This window comes from Paralichthys olivaceus, chromosome 6, assembly GCF_024713975.1.
Source record: "Paralichthys olivaceus isolate ysfri-2021 chromosome 6, ASM2471397v2, whole genome shotgun sequence".
NCBI classification, from domain to species: domain Eukaryota; kingdom Metazoa; phylum Chordata; class Actinopteri; order Pleuronectiformes; family Paralichthyidae; genus Paralichthys; species Paralichthys olivaceus.
The window spans coordinates 13,111,160-13,127,808 of record NC_091098.1 but is presented as its reverse complement, the minus strand read 5'-3'; the positions used below and the strand labels follow the sequence as shown (position 1 = coordinate 13,127,808).

General features: G+C 40.5%; 2 protein-coding genes across 8 annotated transcripts; one reads left to right on the top strand and one right to left on the bottom strand.

Moving 5' to 3' along the window:
• Positions 1-2,505: 2,505 nt before the first annotated feature.
• Positions 2,506-8,357, bottom strand: tardbpa (TAR DNA binding protein a). Of its 7 annotated transcripts, none has more exons than XM_069526248.1 (7): positions 7,545-8,357; positions 6,339-6,502; positions 5,773-5,913; positions 5,245-5,442; positions 4,927-5,047; positions 4,016-4,162; positions 2,506-3,262 (listed from the first exon to the last, which is right to left on the bottom strand). In XM_069526248.1, the coding sequence occupies exons 1-6, from the start codon at positions 7,783-7,785 to the stop codon at positions 4,068-4,070; spliced, it is 960 nt and encodes a 319-aa protein (XP_069382349.1). In that variant the 5' UTR covers positions 7,786-8,357; the 3' UTR covers positions 2,506-3,262; positions 4,016-4,067. The 7 variants fall into 7 exon arrangements, with proteins under 7 accessions (XP_069382349.1, XP_069382352.1, XP_069382351.1 ...); XM_069526251.1 differs by having other exon boundaries at positions 4,963-5,047; XM_069526250.1 differs by having other exon boundaries at positions 5,245-5,415.
• A 1,843-nt stretch (positions 8,358-10,200) lies between these two features.
• c6h1orf127 (chromosome 6 C1orf127 homolog) lies at positions 10,201-15,159 on the top strand. Its single transcript, XM_020089006.2, has 11 exons — positions 10,201-10,585; positions 10,668-10,750; positions 10,834-10,935; positions 11,020-11,144; positions 11,246-11,389; positions 11,486-11,524; positions 11,647-11,784; positions 11,878-11,962; positions 12,685-12,881; positions 13,035-13,152; positions 13,918-15,159. The coding sequence occupies exons 1-11, from the start codon at positions 10,548-10,550 to the stop codon at positions 14,307-14,309; spliced, it is 1,461 nt and encodes a 486-aa protein (XP_019944565.2). The 5' UTR covers positions 10,201-10,547; the 3' UTR covers positions 14,310-15,159.
• Positions 15,160-16,649: the final 1,490 nt, after the last annotated feature.

The window sequence follows — 16,649 nt, the reverse complement described above, 5'->3', positions numbered from 1 at the left end:
AATACATATTGAACCAACAGCATCACAAACTACCACGTACAAAATGACCATACAACACTAATCAACACCTCTATTGTTGTGTAGTTAACAGTGTAGTTAGCATTACAGCCTTCATGAGGAGACCGTGAAAGATTAAAAAATAAATTGCAAACGTAACAAAAAGCTGCAGTCGAACCCTCCAAATTTAATTAAAATGTATTAACATTGCTTTGATGAATTTGACAATCAAAAACCAAAGCTAACACGTGTCCCTCGATTTAAATAATAAATAACTACAAATATTGTCCCCGCAGAGAAATGTGCTGTATCATATTAGTGTAATCATTACATGATGCCTTTACATTAGATGTCCAGAGGGTGGCGCCGTAACCCTAACACATGGTTGTGGACACAATAACACGATCACTTCTACAATACGAGTGTGGATATAGTGAGGAGACACTAACCAGTTAATTTCTTCACACAGAGCCAGAGACTCATTGATTTGAATATGTGTTGTTTCTAAGGACGGAGTTTAATTTCATTTATTTATATAATTGTATTGAATGATATTCCTGTAAGTCAAATAAGGCGTGAGAAACTAAATGCGCACTTTAAACACACAGCTTCAGGGGCCTTTGGTTTAAACCGTTCAGCTGTGCAGGTGTTATTCCAAGAAAAGTACTTAGAAAAAACATTTCTAATTTCTAGATTCCACCAGATAAAAAGATTGGGAATTACTGCTCCAGATTGTGTTTGACTAATGAGAACAAAGGGCAACACAACCAGTGTGCTCAGACAGTCATCTTGACAGAGATCAGTAAATGAATGTCTGGGAATATAAAGGTCAATGGTGGATGTTGTTTGAAATCATCGTCCCACTAATGCAGTGGAAAAGAGAGGGCGTTGTTTTAAAACTCAATAGAAATGGAGAGAACGGTTCAACTCTGTTGTTCTCTCTTTCAGTCGGAGGAACAAAGGGCTGTTACACTTGACAGCAGAGTGTCAGTGCAGCTGTGACCTGCGCTGCTGGTGAACAGTGAGCACAGCCTCACCTCGGTGCACCGGCACTGTCGCTGATTATCATGTTCACATCAACCATCTGGGGTTTCTTCAAAGACGTTTGACTCTTCGTGTCAGGGCTTTGATCCTGAAGAGAAGCAGCAGAACAAACTGTATAAACACTGTCAAATACCTAGAAACTGCATAGATCCACTTCAAACAGGCGAATATATCGTAAACAGAGCTCCGGTATCAGAGAGGCCATCTGCTGAATGAGTGCCACTCAGTTATTTACATCCATCCCACTGGTTAAAAAAGAACATTGAACGTGTGCGTCATGTCTCTTTTCTCTGGTATTTAATGAATCTGGAGGACAGAACATTCTCTACAATTAAAAGCTTTGTATTTTTAATGGGGGCCTGATGCCAAAAGGAGGTTGTGTTAAAGCGTAGGAGGCCATTAGAGCTGTAGAGCTGAGTGAGAGCAGAGCAGGTGGAGGATGAGACCTCTGCAGACAATGCGATGATGTGCAATGAGGCAGTGAAGAGGAAGACACTTTCAAAGAGCTTCAACAAGAGCAAACACTCTTTTCTTCCCGGGTTTCTGATGCACATGAGGCCGTTGAGACAAATGACTGAACAATGAGCAGAAACTCAACTTTAATGTCGTCTCTTAAAGGGATAGTTCACCCAAACATGAAACTTCACTCATTATATACTCACCACTATGCCGATGAAGGGGTGGGTGAAGTGTTTCAGGGGCAAACAGCCAAATCCAGTAAAATCTGAGTAAATGATGAGCGATTATTCAAACTTAAAAAAGCAACAGAAAGAAAACATAAAATGCCTCCGTACTTCTGAAAGTCCCTCTCATCCTGTGAAGAACAAAACACATGAATCCACTGATACAATCAAAGCAGTTGTGAAAATGTTTGTAGTCTGTGTGTGTTAGTGATTGTTACCTCTGACCATCCACTGCTGTTCATGAAACTTCAGAACCAACACAAATATCTGTTGACAGACAGGCTGCACAAGTTTTCTATTTTCATGCTTCAATTAACATAACGCTGATGAGAACCTCACCATTGTGCATTACACAGCTCAACTGTTAATAACTGCGTTTATCTTTTAGTTCTTTACCCCAATGTTAGTTTTTAGTCTGGATGCAGTTTGAGTTGGATTCAGAAACTGTTAATTCTTGATTAAGATCATTCGTTTTCCTAAACTAGTGTAAAAACAAATGTCGTTGAGGGAAGAAAAAAGAAAAAACTCCTACAGCCTTGTTCAAACTTGAATAAATAGTTTACATAAAGACGACTTCTGATCTTGTAGGTGATGGTCTACAAAGTCCAACATGGCACAACAGCACCATCTAAAGGCCGAACATTACAATTACATCAAATAACCAGCCAGCCCTCAGAGTACACACTGCAGGACCAAATCCAAGGTTCCAAATCAACATTAAGTCACCAGACTGATAACATGGAAGACAAAATCTTATATTAATCTACATACAGAGACGACAGAAGATTAAAAACTCAACTTTTATTTTACACTGCAATACTAAAATCTTTCAATATACAAAGTGAGTTTTTTTGCTGGCATGTTCAGTCAGTTGTTAAAGTCCCTTTGGAAATCAGTCAGCTCGTACATTTCAACCACTTTACAATCAAGGTAAACAAAAACAACAAGAACACTTATTTAGGGCTTATCTAATTTTTTTTAACCACATTGAAAACAAACCTACAGGTTAACACCAGTGAGCCATCACCCACTTCTAATGGAGGACAAAGAATCGAGTGTTTACTGACAGAAATGCATGATTTTAGATTTAAGGCAGACTTTGGGTTCCACAATGTTGGAAAAAGAACAAGTATGATCGCTGTCAAACTGCAGGTGAGACATTTGCCTGTTTGATCCAATTTATTTAAGACATGTTAAAAAAAACCGAGCAAAAACAGTAGACATCATAATCCAAGTAAATAATTCAGATAAGGCATTACATGCTGGAGTAGGAGGAAATTAATGGCTTTTCTCATCCTACCCCTCGTCTTTTTTTGGAGGTATTAACAAATACCTCAGGCCAATTGAGTACGGTCCACTGAATTTCATTTAGGGATGGTCCAAGGTTTCTTGATAGTGAGGTGAAGCTGATCCTTCTCAGGAGTTGGACAGTCGAGCAGCAATTCCATTGATGGTTTGCACCGGGCCCACCCACCAATGTCTTCAGCTTCTCCACAACTGACTCCAACGAAAACCTGCGCTGTCCGTGTCCGAGGTCCCTATACATGTGAATTAAAGTGTCGGCAGTTTAATTCATGTCAGTCAAAAATAAGTCACTGTGAAGAGGGTATAATACCTAATCAAATTCAGTTTTATTTCAGACTTCCCTTTGATTCACAAAACATAGAAAAAATGCATTCGTAACCACTTCAAACACAAACTTTCAGTGGGAACAAGTCAAACATTCACCACATCAGCCTCCGAATACACTTTCAAACATGGACACACTTTCAGAGTCCCCCCCCCCCCCCCACACAGACTTCACGAGCACAAAGTCACATTTTCACACAAAGAGGGTGGTTAACAAGGAGAAAATAAAACACCCAACCAGACACAGCATTCACTTCAAATCAGACAGGAAGAGAAAGCTGAGAAAGGATACAAATCATTGCACTTGACATTTCACTGTGATTTAGAGAATCATGGTTGATAGAAAACGATGACAAAAAAGCAGACCGTACAAATCTCAAGATGCAATCAATGTCCTTGTGATGAACTTTAGGAACACACTCGTACTTGCTTCTTCCTCTCACACTCGCACAAAGCTACAGGATCTTCTCATGTCTCACAGGCATTTGTTTACAAGAAAAAAAAACTGCACAAACAGTCCGTCTCACACTTGCTTTCTTTCATTTGGCTCTCCCTTTCGCTCACTCTCACTCGGTCCAACACCAATCCCACTCATTGATCTTGAAAAGCAGACAAGTTTTCTATATCCATAAAAAAGGGGAGAGGAGAAAAAGAACACCCACCGTCTAATACAGTATATGCAGGGTGAAGCTGTGTTCTTTGATGACAAAGCATTTACACATTGGAGGAGGGGAACTGATACTGAGATCTGTCGAACATTGCTGCCAATGAGGCGCTTCCTCCCGGGAAATTGGGAAAGAGTTGGTGAACTGCAGAAGAGATTTTCATGAAGGCGTTTCCAAAAGACGTCAAACAAAAAACAAACAAAAAGATGCAATCAACTGCTTACACACATAGAATCATATCAAGCCCATTTTACAAGGGGCTGAGGAGCACTTGAGATACTCGTGCATGTTTAAATATTTATCTTGCATGCACAATCATCTCTGCGGAACATTTTCTCAAAAACAACAAAGGTGGTGTGGCAGGTTCATCTAACAAACTAAAACTTTCTCCCATTCAGTTCACGACAACATAAGTCACATGCAAATCTTCTCTTTACCAAAGTAAAAAGGCAGTGTATTTTTAAATAACTAGAAAAAAAGATAGAATCAGCCCCCCCGTAGGTATACTTACCAGATTAGTCTAATAGCAACAAAAAAAATCCAACTAGAAGCTATCTACATTCCCCAACTAGAAGACTTAGACTCCATAGACGTGCCAAAGCCAGAGCTGAAGCCGCTGTTGGAGGCGGTGTTAGTTCCTGCAGCCCAGCCGAGGCTAGCCGAGCTGGGGCTGCTGTAACTGGTGCTGGCAGAGCTATAGGTCTGGTCTCGGGTTGTAGTGGCTGTGCCTGCCGTTGTGGTCAGACCCTGCTGGTTAGCCAGCATGCCCATCATTCCCCAACTGCTCTGCAGAGCTGCCTGAGCAGCAGCCACCATTGCAGGGTTAAGACCGAGAGCCCCAAAGTTAACCCCACTGCTACCGCTGCCTAGCCCACCACGATTACTGCCATAGCCCTGACTGAACCCACCAGCCCCAAACCGCCCTCGATCCATCATTTGCCTACTGTTGTTGTGTTTGGGCTCAGCATTAGAGATGTGCACGCTGATGCCCTTGATGATCAAGTCCTCGCCACATAGGGCTTGGGCAACCTGGAAAATAAGTGAAGAGTAGATTACTACTGCAGTCATTATAGCACTGATATCACATTTATCTAACGCTGTTAACACTTTATCCTAAAGTTAGCATCATATTCACTACTCCCTCCCAGCTTTTAAGTGTCTATAATAGTAGATATTATAACTACATCATCTTGTGATTATGAGGATCATCATTATTAGGATCTCACCTGGTCATCAGCAAATGTGACAAATGCAAAAGCCCGGAAAGGTTTGGGGATGAAGACATCAGTGACTTCACCATACTGCATGAAGTACTGCCTCAGGTCATCAGTTGACATGTCCTCTGTGCAGCGGCCAACAAAGATTTTACGGCTTCGCATCGGCTCATCAGGACATGCCTGAGAGAGACAGTCAAAAGGAAAATTCTACATGCATTTTAAATCAAGCTGCTGATGGATTCAATTATATTTTTCAAATATTTCCAACAATCATGAAGCATGACTAAATGTTAAAGTCAAATTAAGAGGAAGACAAACACTGAACAATTTCTAAATATGATGCATTTGAATCTCCGTAAAAGTTAATAAACTTTTAGAATTTAGACAAAAAGAATAAACTTTATCACGTAAGGCTTAAGAAAAATGTATCTGCATAATTCCAAAGACCAGTCTTAACTGACCCGTGACCTAAAGAAACTGTTCAATAACATATAGTCATGCCAAACTTCTGTGCTACGGAAACTTTGGTCAACTTACCCTTGAGTTAGGAAGTTTGCAATCACACCACCTTCCATCGATCATGTGTCTCTGAGCGATGACTTTGGTTTGTGTCTCGTATTCAGTGAATCGGACAAATCCAAATCCTTTTGAGTTGCCAGTTTTTACATCTCTCTTGACCTGCAGAGAACGTAGAGGAAATGGTTTGTTACCAATTCACACTAAACCATAAGTGTAAAGACAAATTCGTAAAAGGTCCAGTGTGTAAGATTTAGGTATCTATTGGAAGTAATTAAATAAAAAATCCTAGTGAGGTTCTCACATGTGTAATCAAAAAATGCACTGTTTTCTTTACCCCAGAATGGGAGCTGGTCCTCTCTACGGAGGCTGCCATGTTTTCTTAGAGTAACCCAAACCTGACAAACTAAACACCTTTGAGTTTTTATGACAAATGAAGGCTGCCATGTGGTTCTCCTTCATGCTTGGAGGGGAGATGAGGGGTATACAGCTGCAACAAGCAACTTCACTAGTAGATGTCACTAAATCCTACTCATTGAACCTTTAATACACTTAAATGCAAAATCAGCCTAGTGAGACTTCACTACCTGCACCATGATGACCTCCCCGAAAGTAGTGAAATAATCTTTCAAGTCTTGTTCTGTTGTTTTCCACGGTAGCCCGAGGACAATGAGATCTGATGTCTTCTGAAAGCCCCTCTTGACTTTCACAGCTGAGGCAGCATCTATTTCATCCATCTTCCTTTTGTTATCTAAAGAGAAGAGACAGACAAAAATTACTTTGGTGTAAAATACAGATGTCCCTGAAAAGAGGTCAGAAGTCAAACCTACAGTCTATAAGCTCCTATCCATTTGGTGGTTTAGTGAGGGAGTATTTTATTCAAAAGCCCACAGTCAATAATATGCTTCCATAACAAGCTCCACTCTCCTGAGACGGCTTTCCACTGGACATGCGGAAGCTGGATGCAGGAATATGCTCCAATTCATCTAGAAATACATTGATGTTTGGTGATGAGGCCTGCAGTCGGTTCTCTGGCTCATTCCAAAGGTGTTGGATGGAGTTGAGGTCAGGTCTCTGTGCATGAGCGGCAGGTCATTGCACACCAAACTCAGGAAATTATTTATTTATGGACCTGGCTTTGTTCAGTTGGGTGCTATCAAGTTGGAAAAAAGAATGAGGCTTCCACAAACAGGAGGACATTTACGTAATCAAAACACTATAGTAGTGACATTTTGTTTCACCGGACTCAAAAAGACCAGTACAACAAGCTAGAACAAATGTAGTAGAGAAGAGACAGGTTATTTTTTAACTCAAGTGTTCATTCCACACATGACCAAGAATCGGACCCGTGCACCAGACACTGCACCGATCTGTCCACTTTGAAAATCTCTTCAATGTATGAAAGTATTATCCTTAGTGTCTCTTCTTTAAAAAGCTATGCAAGTGTCTTTGAGAGCTTTAAAAAAAGCACTAACCAATGAAATGTATTTTTAGTTTGGAGGCTGCAGTTTGTGGTGCTGTAGAATTACATTGCATGATTCTGGTGTTTCCACTGTTTAGACCAGTTATACTGGCGAGTACAAGATAAATATTATAAACCATGTGTCAGCTTCCAAAATGATAAGCAAAAACAATGCATCTAGCCATTTTAATCAACATAGAATAAGGATGTAGGGACGATCGTTCTATTGGACGTGTCTAGCTGTACCCAATACACTGGAATGTTTGTGGCTGTTCATTGTACACTGTAGCTAAAATAAATGTACAATCATTTACACCAGCATCTGACTCACCTTTGGGATAATTGACGACGTACACCAGACTTCCCCAGTCGTTCTCAGGTGCATGCAGGACTCCCTCCACGAGCCGGACCCCTCTCATGCACTGGGACTCCGGGTTCCTGTAGCGCAGCCCGCACGCCCCTGGAAACTGAGCCGCCACCGATGACAGCAACACGGTCCCGTCGTCCTCCGAGGGGATCTCCATGGGCTCCTCGTTCTCCTCCTCCGCCACACGAATGTACAGCTCCGACATGATCTCTGAGTCCGGCAGGAATCAGCTGATGGAGCGCGGCTAACACCACGATGATGCACGCGTTTCCAAAACGTCGATGCTCGCTCAAGTGAAGCTGCTAACCGTGTGAGCTGAGATACAGGAGCAGCCACAACACACACACAGACACACACAGACAGACAAACTGTGTGCGACACACACCCACAGCTCTCGAACACTTAACAGTCCGCGGTCATCAGACTAGGTTGTTTTCTTTCACTCACACCCGATACGCACAAACAAGTTAGCCGACCAAGCTAGCAAGCTAGCAAACTCACGTTAGCTTCAAAAATGAACGAGCTTCCGGTTTACCGTCGTGCCTGGAAACACATGAGTTCCCCTCCTGTCTACGAGCGTGTGGTCGGATACTGAACTCACACAAAAACATCCACACGTTTCCTTTTTATTCGAAATGTAAGCGCTGAACCATCCGAACAGCAGCTAACCTCTGTAACCTCAAAGCTAGCTAACAAAATGGCCGCTCGACATGCTGCTCACCTTGTAGGGATGACATCATCGAGTTGGGAGGGCACACTGTGGACTTCTATAGGGGTGTCAGAATCAAAATGAAAACCGTTTATATCAAAGTTTGATTGAATATCGCATGATGCTGTGTAGATATTTGAAACACTGTGCATAAACGCTCTTTGGTGACCAACATTCTTCTTGTCATGTTCCATGATTTACAAGAGGCAAAGTTTAAAGATGCGGTGTTACCCTTTGAATAGTAGCAGGGAAGATTCATCTTGAAAACCCAAACAAAAGGTGCGCACTTACAAATCGTTTCAAATCACATTTTACACCATGAACCCTGCAACGTGACATGTTTTCCTCTTTATTATATGGGTTTAATCTATGTGTCTGTGTTTTCCCACAATATATGTATTTCTCACAGGTTCTCAACTGATTTAACTTTGCAATAAACATGTTCGATCTGCAATTTCAATATCTCTATGTTCAATAATGTTTTACTGTTTACATTCTGTTATTTGTATTCCCTTATTGCAGGTGTAACACGGTAAATTTACCCATAGTGGAACATATCTTATCTTTGCTTATCTTTGCTTTCCTTTCTTAACTTAAATCATCATATTCACCTATTTGACCAAGCTATGAAATTCTCTAAATCTAAATCTTTCCATATTTCATTGTCTTAAATTAAAATATGGAAAGATTTAGATTCAGAGTTCTGATTCTGATTCTGATGAAGGCCATGTTTTAATTTATTCAAAGCAAGAGTGCCTTGATTTATTCTCTCCCCCTGTATCACCCCTGTGCCAAAGAGCAAATTGTGGTACTTTTTTACACATGTACACATATTTTCAACAATTTTTTTCCTTATTAAATGTATTTGATGTAATGGGGGCAGCCACTAGACACTAGTGTTTGAATATCTTTCTAAGTGTAAATATATCAATGGAGAGCAGGCACAAATGATTTCTAATTTTTTTATTACATACTCGATAACAGTGACAACATCTTTGGTAAGTAATACTTTTTTTTGTCTCAGAGCCAACTCAACTTTACAAAGTAGTATGATGATATCATGGACTTATTTTATACTAAAAGGATACATACTATTCATACTATTATTGTATATACTTACTCATTGTGAAGTTGAATTGGCTCTGAGACAAAAACATGGCTACTGGTAATGATGTTTGCACTGTTCTTGAGTATATAACAATAACAAATCTTGAAATCTTGGACACAGAGCTTATGTGATGCTGTGGCCTAACGTTACTTAAGATAAAATAAAGAGAACGGTATATGATGAGGGTTAATTCATTGTACAAGATGATAATGATAATAATAATAATAGTCACTTTATTTATATTGCACTTCAAAAACAAAGTTACAAGTGCTTTACAATAAAACAGAATTTCTGGAATCAAAAGTTCAATTTTAGCATAATAAACAAAATTAAAAAAAAGAAAGATAAACGCTAAAAGCCGTACAATAAAAGTAAGTCTTAAGAGGAGGTTTAAAAGAGGATACTGATGTTGCCTGCCTGACATCTCCTGGCAGGGAATTCCACACTTGCGGGTCCCGGATAGCAAAGGCCCGGTCACTGTTCATAGGGCCCTGCTGGAGGATCTCAGGCAGCGTTCACACCATAGGTTCACACCGATAGGGGGTGAGCAAGTCACATGTATAGATTGGACCCTGGCAGTTTAGGGCTTTAAAAACAAGCAGAAAAATCTTAAAATCATCAGAGATTCTTCAAGGACAAAAAGTTACAAAGTTTAGAACAGCTTTAAAGGTTCAGTGTGTCGAATTTTGCGACATCTCCTCAAAAATTCATTAATTGTGATAAAAACTCAAAAGGCGTTTAGTTTGTCTACTCTGGGCATCATAGAGAGGACCCTCTCCTGATGTAAATATAAAGTATTAAAATATAAAGGGCCCATTCTAGAGTTAAAAAAACCAAAAATAATTTGCAAAATTTAGATGAAACAAATTTGTGAAAACACCCGAGATTATTTTATATTCAGTTTCTGCCAACAGATCCCTTTCACCTAAATCTTACACATTGACCCTTTAACACCTGTTTTCCACACATGCTGAATACAGTCGTCATTATGTGTGACTTTTATGTCACTTCCCTTTAACATGCCAGAGTAAACACACCTGCATTTTCTTCCTTCCTCCCCAGTGACATCACCCACCCCACCCCCCCGCACCTTACCTACAAATAGTCCAGGGTCAGACAGTCCTCTCATGTTCTCTTCTGCAGCGTTGCCATGGATCGGATGCGACTCTGCATGTCTCTTGGAACCATGTGAGTGAGATATTAGTCTTATCTTATTGGGCTTTATTCATCAGTTTCAAAAATATAAGCTCAATTCTACTCTTTACTTTAGTCTTTTGCAGTGTTTCATCTTGAGGGGTGTGATGTGCATTCAGAAAAGAGAATGGGTAGGATCCCCAACAGCAAAATTAACAGGTAAACCTTTATCCTGTGAAAACTCCAAATGTTTACAATGCTGCTTTCACATGTTATCTGAGAAAATCTGCCTTTATTTCCAGAGGGGGATGTTGCATGTTTTTCTGAATACATGGAGATGTGGATTCATAGTGCAAGAATCGATGGGTTGGCAGTGTGGCTCTCTGGAGCTTTACGGATCCAAGGTAAACATTTTCTGATGCAGCAAGTTGCAAAATATTAATAAAATGTGATGACTTGCCTCAGAATCACTCTTTTCTTTCTGTAAGTCAACCTTGCATCTCTGGATCAACTTAACCTCCAGCTGTCTACCTGTGGATATTCACTGCACAAAGACCCTGACAAGAACTTTATATTCAGAGTCAGCTACACAGGGTGTTTTGTCCATCAGCAGGTATGTCACTTCATCTAATCCAGACTCCATATATACAGACAGCAAAGTGTGACCTTTGACCTAAGTGGCAACAAACATCTGATTGTATTGTGACTGTCCAGCAAGGCTTCCATGCACTTACACTGAATTTGGTGAAGAGGATAAATCGATTTGGAGGCAGAGGTCACAGTTTCATCATGACGTGCCCTGTGGTTTCTGTGCTGCCCAACAGAGAGAAAATCCAGTGCGACCCAGAGAATATTCAGGTAAATGTTCACTGGGGTTCATCACACATGGGACGATGTCTTGAATCTTTTCAGTCAAGTATTTCACGTTGTTCTAAGATTCATGTGTTTCTTCAGGTGATTAGACAAGTTCCCCATGACAACTGGAATAATGAGGTATGGTGCTTAATTGCAGACATATAAATGTTTGTAGATATGGGTTATAATGGTGGGTTAGGGTGAGAAAAGAATAAATCCCTCTCGTCATCGTGTCTGCATGTTTGGTTTTTGCGTCACAGTTGCAGTGGTCACTGTCTTTGAGCGATCACCTCATTGTAGCGATGGAGGATGCCAGCCTGATCCAGATGAACTTCGTCACGGATGGATCTGACATTATAGTCCAAGGCAGGAGGAGGGAGATCCTGAGTCCTGTGAAGGTGATGAGGCTCCCACACTATACTGCCACCCAGTGGACTTTGGTAACCATGCACATGTAAAATTATATCTGACTGTCTTTCTGATGAAAACAGGTGATGGAAAGCGAAGGGGAATTCTTGGCCTTGAAGCTGGTCAGTGGTCAGTATGCCTACAGTATGGAGGCTATGTGTCCAACAGGTGGGTAACAAGTAGAAACTGACCTGGAAGTTATTTATATGTTTTTTTAATCATGTGGTTTTAACGTGTTGTTAAACATAGTCCTGTTGAAGTACTTTTGTAAAACATAGATAAGCTGTGATGGGATGTAATAAAGCACATTTACTTCGGTACTGTACTTACATTTTTCATGTATCTGTACTTTATTGAAATATATTTATTTTCAGGTACTTTAACCTTTACTCCTCCATATTTTTACAAGGCATTCTGGGTGCTGTACTTTTCTGGAATACATTTTTTTCTATTTATTTGTGCTTTTACTGAAATATAATGTTTACATGTTTCCAACAACACTGCCAATAAAGCAACATAGAATACTCAGTTACCACATTAAAACTCTCACAATTAAAAGTTATTCTGAAGGTATCCAAGTAATCCATGAAGTATTTTTGCACTGTCATTCCAATCTCAAGCCACTTGTTTAATTAAAATAGTATTTTATTAGTGAGTCATCAGTTGATTAATAATGTAAACTCTTAATCTAGAAAGTAGCTCGTAACCACATCTATAAAATAAACACAGTACAGTAAAAGCTACAATATGTTTTTCTAAAATGTTATGAAACAGAAGTCCAAAGCAGCATACCACAAAATTGTACTCAAGTATGGTAATTGAGTAAATGTACTCAGTTACCTTCCACCACTGATCCCAGTAACACAGTTTATCCCTGATGTTGATTCTAGTGACCACCTCCACAGCAGAAGAGACTGTGCTGCACATTTTCAAACGACGCCTGGGCCTGACCAAGCGAGGCAGCTCCTACACTGAGGGACTGACTGTCAGTGACGTGTCAGTGAACCAGACGGAGAATTTCACTGTGCACGAGACGAGTGAATTTGTGTCACTGATCCTCCCGACATCCCAAATACTCCAAACCAAGGTTGGTGATGAAACAACAGTTGGAACTCTTACGTTTGAGTTAACCCTCACTGGCGTCTGTTCATGTGTCTGAGAGTTGGGTCAATGTCTGACACGTCTGTTCCCATAAGGATTCATTAGATGTTCTAACATCTAAACTGGGTTTGTTTTACAGACCTGCACAGACAGCAAACAGCTCCTGCAGTCTTTCTACAGGGTGGATGTTGTGCTCACCTTCAAAGAGACAAATCACAAAATGCACTGGACCATGGAGAACCCACTGCCATGCACAGGTGAGTGTTCTGCTGATGAGCACAGTAAAACTAAAGTGGTGATTAATTATTGGATGATATTTTGACCACTAGCCATCGCGAGGCTTTTTACTGTTGTCACACCAGGCACTTAATTTTGTTTGTCTCTCAGTCAGTCACTTAATCTTTCAACTTTAGCACCCTTCACACAGTTTGAAGTAAGATAGAGGTAAATATAAAAGTGATATATGTGGTAACAAAATAAAATGATTTCAATAAACAACAAGATGAAACAAAAAAAAGACGTGTTGAGTCTGAAGACATGAGGGTTTGATCCTTTTTAGCTTTTTGTCCAGTGTGTTATTATTATTATTACACAGAAAACTATCCTGATAAAATGGTATTACAGTAACTTTACTCTGGTTTTAGCATATTTATACCTCCACCAACAAGGTTATGTGTCCGTCTATGTTTGTTTGTTAGTTAGCAGGATTTTACAAAAACTACCAAACCAACTTTGACAATACTACATATCAATGTGGACAGATAATCTATATCATTCATTCACATTCAAGAGAAGTAACAATAAGAAAAACTGTTTTGAGAATTAGCTAGAGTTCAGGTTGATTATTATTAAAACAGGACTGCAGTAGTTTGTGGAGTTACTGCACAGATGATGATGGAAATTATGATGATATTATTATTATTATTGTTGTTATTACATTACTATGTAATGTAGTATCATAAATATCACATTTGTATGTTGATTAATCTCCCCTTTACTAAAATGACCTCATACCTTCACAGATGGATCTGCTGCATCATACATTACATCCTCTTCTGCTCCCAACATCACAGCCCTGCCAACACTCAACTTTATTAACACAAGTCTAAGCACAGAGCAAGCGTTGCTGCACCGTGCTGCCGTGCCCACAAACAAGACAGCTCCACTCCAAGTAACCACGATGGAAACTTCCACAATCCGTTCACTTCACACACAGACAGACAGTTTTTATTCCCACATTGAAGAGATGACAAAGAGTCAAAGTGGGAATTCATCTTCAGGGTTTGATGAGGACGTCGTCACTCCCATTCATGCAAATGAAACAGAACTGTCTGTCCACACACATAAACACTTCAACTCAACCGGAGGAACCCAAGACCAGCGACAGCAGAAGAAATTGAAGTGGATTTGGTGAAACACTTTCAAAATACTTGTTTCATCTGACACAGCATTTCTCAGTCTATAAGCAAATAACTGGATTCATTTAGCCCCTTGCTTTAGGGCCTTTTGATTGACTCCTTTTGTTTGAATTCTCACTGGTGTCTGTTTGCTGTCTTGAAGGGGACACTGTGGTCAGTCAGTGCCGGGCAGGTTGATTATACAAGCAGAAATACAACCAGACCTCTGCCAACCGTTGCCCGAGGGCCGACATTATCCAGACACGGACGAGGCAGGCGTTAAATAAACATGTCTTTATCCGAGCAGCACAGCAGGTTGACGTAGAGAAGAGCCAGCAGTTGTTACAGCTGATGATGCCACCTTTCCAGAGACGCTTCGTGTTGTAAGCAAAAAGTACAAACACAGACAGAGACAGTGTCTTCTAGCCAAAGATGAATCTTACACTTTCAGAAGTTTTACATTTCTTAGGATGAATTGATGCTTCTTGATGTTTTTTTCTTGTGCAAAGAAAAATTATCACATTTCTGATAATCTCAGCTGCAATGGTGCTGCTTCGTGAATCTGTGCTGCAGTATAGTGTTTCACCAAGAGAGGGCACTGTTGAATGTGTTTTCTGTCCCTCTGCTAGCAGCAGGCCTGCAGCTGCTCTTTTCCAAATTTACCAGGTTTAAATGTTTTTGTAGAACTTACATTCAATACCCTTTTCTGCGTTAACCATTTAGCTGTATGTCAATTATAAAATATTTCCTATACATAAAAAAGTAGTTGAAGTGGGACGTTGCTTTAATTTCATTTTTGCAAGTGTAGCATAATAATCACTTTAAATATTAAGCATCATGTGTGAAAATTAAACGTATGGAGCTGATTCTGAAGCGACTAAAAATGTTTCTCTTCTGTTTCCCCCCCTTATGTTTTCACCTTTGTTATTGTGACCTCTTGGTATGCACTGAAGCGCCTGTAAATGATAACAGTGCAGTGTTACGCAGTTACATGCATCATATACAATGGGCTGTGGGGCAGAAAATCTAAACTTCCTTGTGCCTTTGGTCCCCATCTGCTCGGTGAACTTATGAGCAGGAAATGGAATAAGTGGTGCAAAAAGCACGCCAGCATCCCTGCTCCTTTCATGTGGCCTTTCTCGGCCATTACCCTATCTGTAGCAACTGTTAACTGTCTTTACAAAGTTAAAAATCCCTTTCATGTTTCACTGTTTCTTTTTGTTTTAATTTCAGTCAGAGCATATGGTTTGCACATCTGGGAGATGCTAAGCATGGTGGCACCCCCCCCGGCCCCCACCTCCCCACACCCACACACACTCACACACACTGCTTCTGTGAAGTGATCCATATATGGTCTTCATTGTTAGTGCTCATAATCACTCACCATTATTATAAACAAGTCCCATCTTGATTGGCCGCTTTGAGGTTGCTGTGTGAGATGCTCAATAAAGTGAACTTTCAGAATTTCAAACAAACTCCATTCCTTAGAAAGTGAGAACTTCTGTGAGTTGAATCCAACAGTATGAAACATCACAGACATCTTTCTTCCCGAGAAATCTTCGCTCCAGCTGAATTCGCCACCTGTGACTAATCCCATTCTCCTTCCAAAACCAATTGTGCGTGTGGGTGTCATCATTTTTTGAAACAACGAACACTCTGTGGAGACATTTGAAATAAGTTCTCGAGTTCAGGAACTTTCCATTAAGCTACAAAAATAAAGTATTTCTATGTAAGTGTGTTGTCAGACTTTTTCATTGTTGGTGACAGACTTCACAGCCTGTGCCATGTAACCACAAACAAACAGTCAGGAAACTTGAGAAGTGTATCACATCCCAGCCCAATTGAAAATAACCACATTTGATCCTGCGTAATAGAAAGAGAGTGTCATTAACTGACTGGCAATTTAATGACACCAAAACGAGGTCCAAATTACTATTGTGGACAACTTTGGGTCATTAAACCTCACTTCAGCATCCTCCGCTCTCCGGCTCCCAGCAGCTCTCGGGCAGGCACGGTTTCATGCCACCGGAGAGACGCGAGGAGGAAGAGGGGGAGGAAGGCTTTGTGTGGCTTTGAGTGGTTTGCTGGGCCTCTTCATCTCGCTTGGCGGGTAATTACAGAATCATGGGTCAACCACGCATGTAACCACGGTTACGTTGCACAGTAGCAGATGTGCTCATGACATTATCCAGCACCAGAGCAAAAGGTAAATAAAAACAGATGCAGCTGGTTGCTAGGAACCTTTGCCAAACTTGCGTATGCCCCTAATTGTTCCCATGTGGGCCTGCTGAGCCGGAGTAGTAAAAGGGGCGGGTATGCCCTGTTTAAGAAATGCCCGTGTTTCTCAACAGGAGAAA

What these genes read in the sequence shown, in the direction of transcription:
- tardbpa (XM_069526246.1), bottom strand. Translation starts at nt 7,785, where the DNA reads ATGTCGGAGCTGTACATTCGTGTGGCGGAGGAGGAGAACGAGGAGCCC. An exon ending in CGTCGTCAATTATCCCAAAG is followed by an intron (nt 6,503 to 7,544) that starts GTGAGTCAGATG and finishes TCTTCTCTTTAG; the next exon opens with ATAACAAAAGGAAGATGGAT. An exon ending in GGGAGGTCATCATGGTGCAG is followed by an intron (nt 5,914 to 6,338) that starts GTAGTGAAGTCT and finishes CGTTCTCTGCAG; the next exon opens with GTCAAGAGAGATGTAAAAAC.
- c6h1orf127 (XM_020089006.2), top strand. Translation starts at nt 10,548, where the DNA reads ATGGATCGGATGCGACTCTGCATGTCTCTTGGAACCAT. An exon ending in AGATCCTGAGTCCTGTGAAG is followed by an intron (nt 11,785 to 11,877) that starts GTGATGAGGCTC and finishes TGATGAAAACAG; the next exon opens with GTGATGGAAAGCGAAGGGGA. An exon ending in GAACCCACTGCCATGCACAG is followed by an intron (nt 13,153 to 13,917) that starts GTGAGTGTTCTG and finishes ATACCTTCACAG; the next exon opens with ATGGATCTGCTGCATCATAC.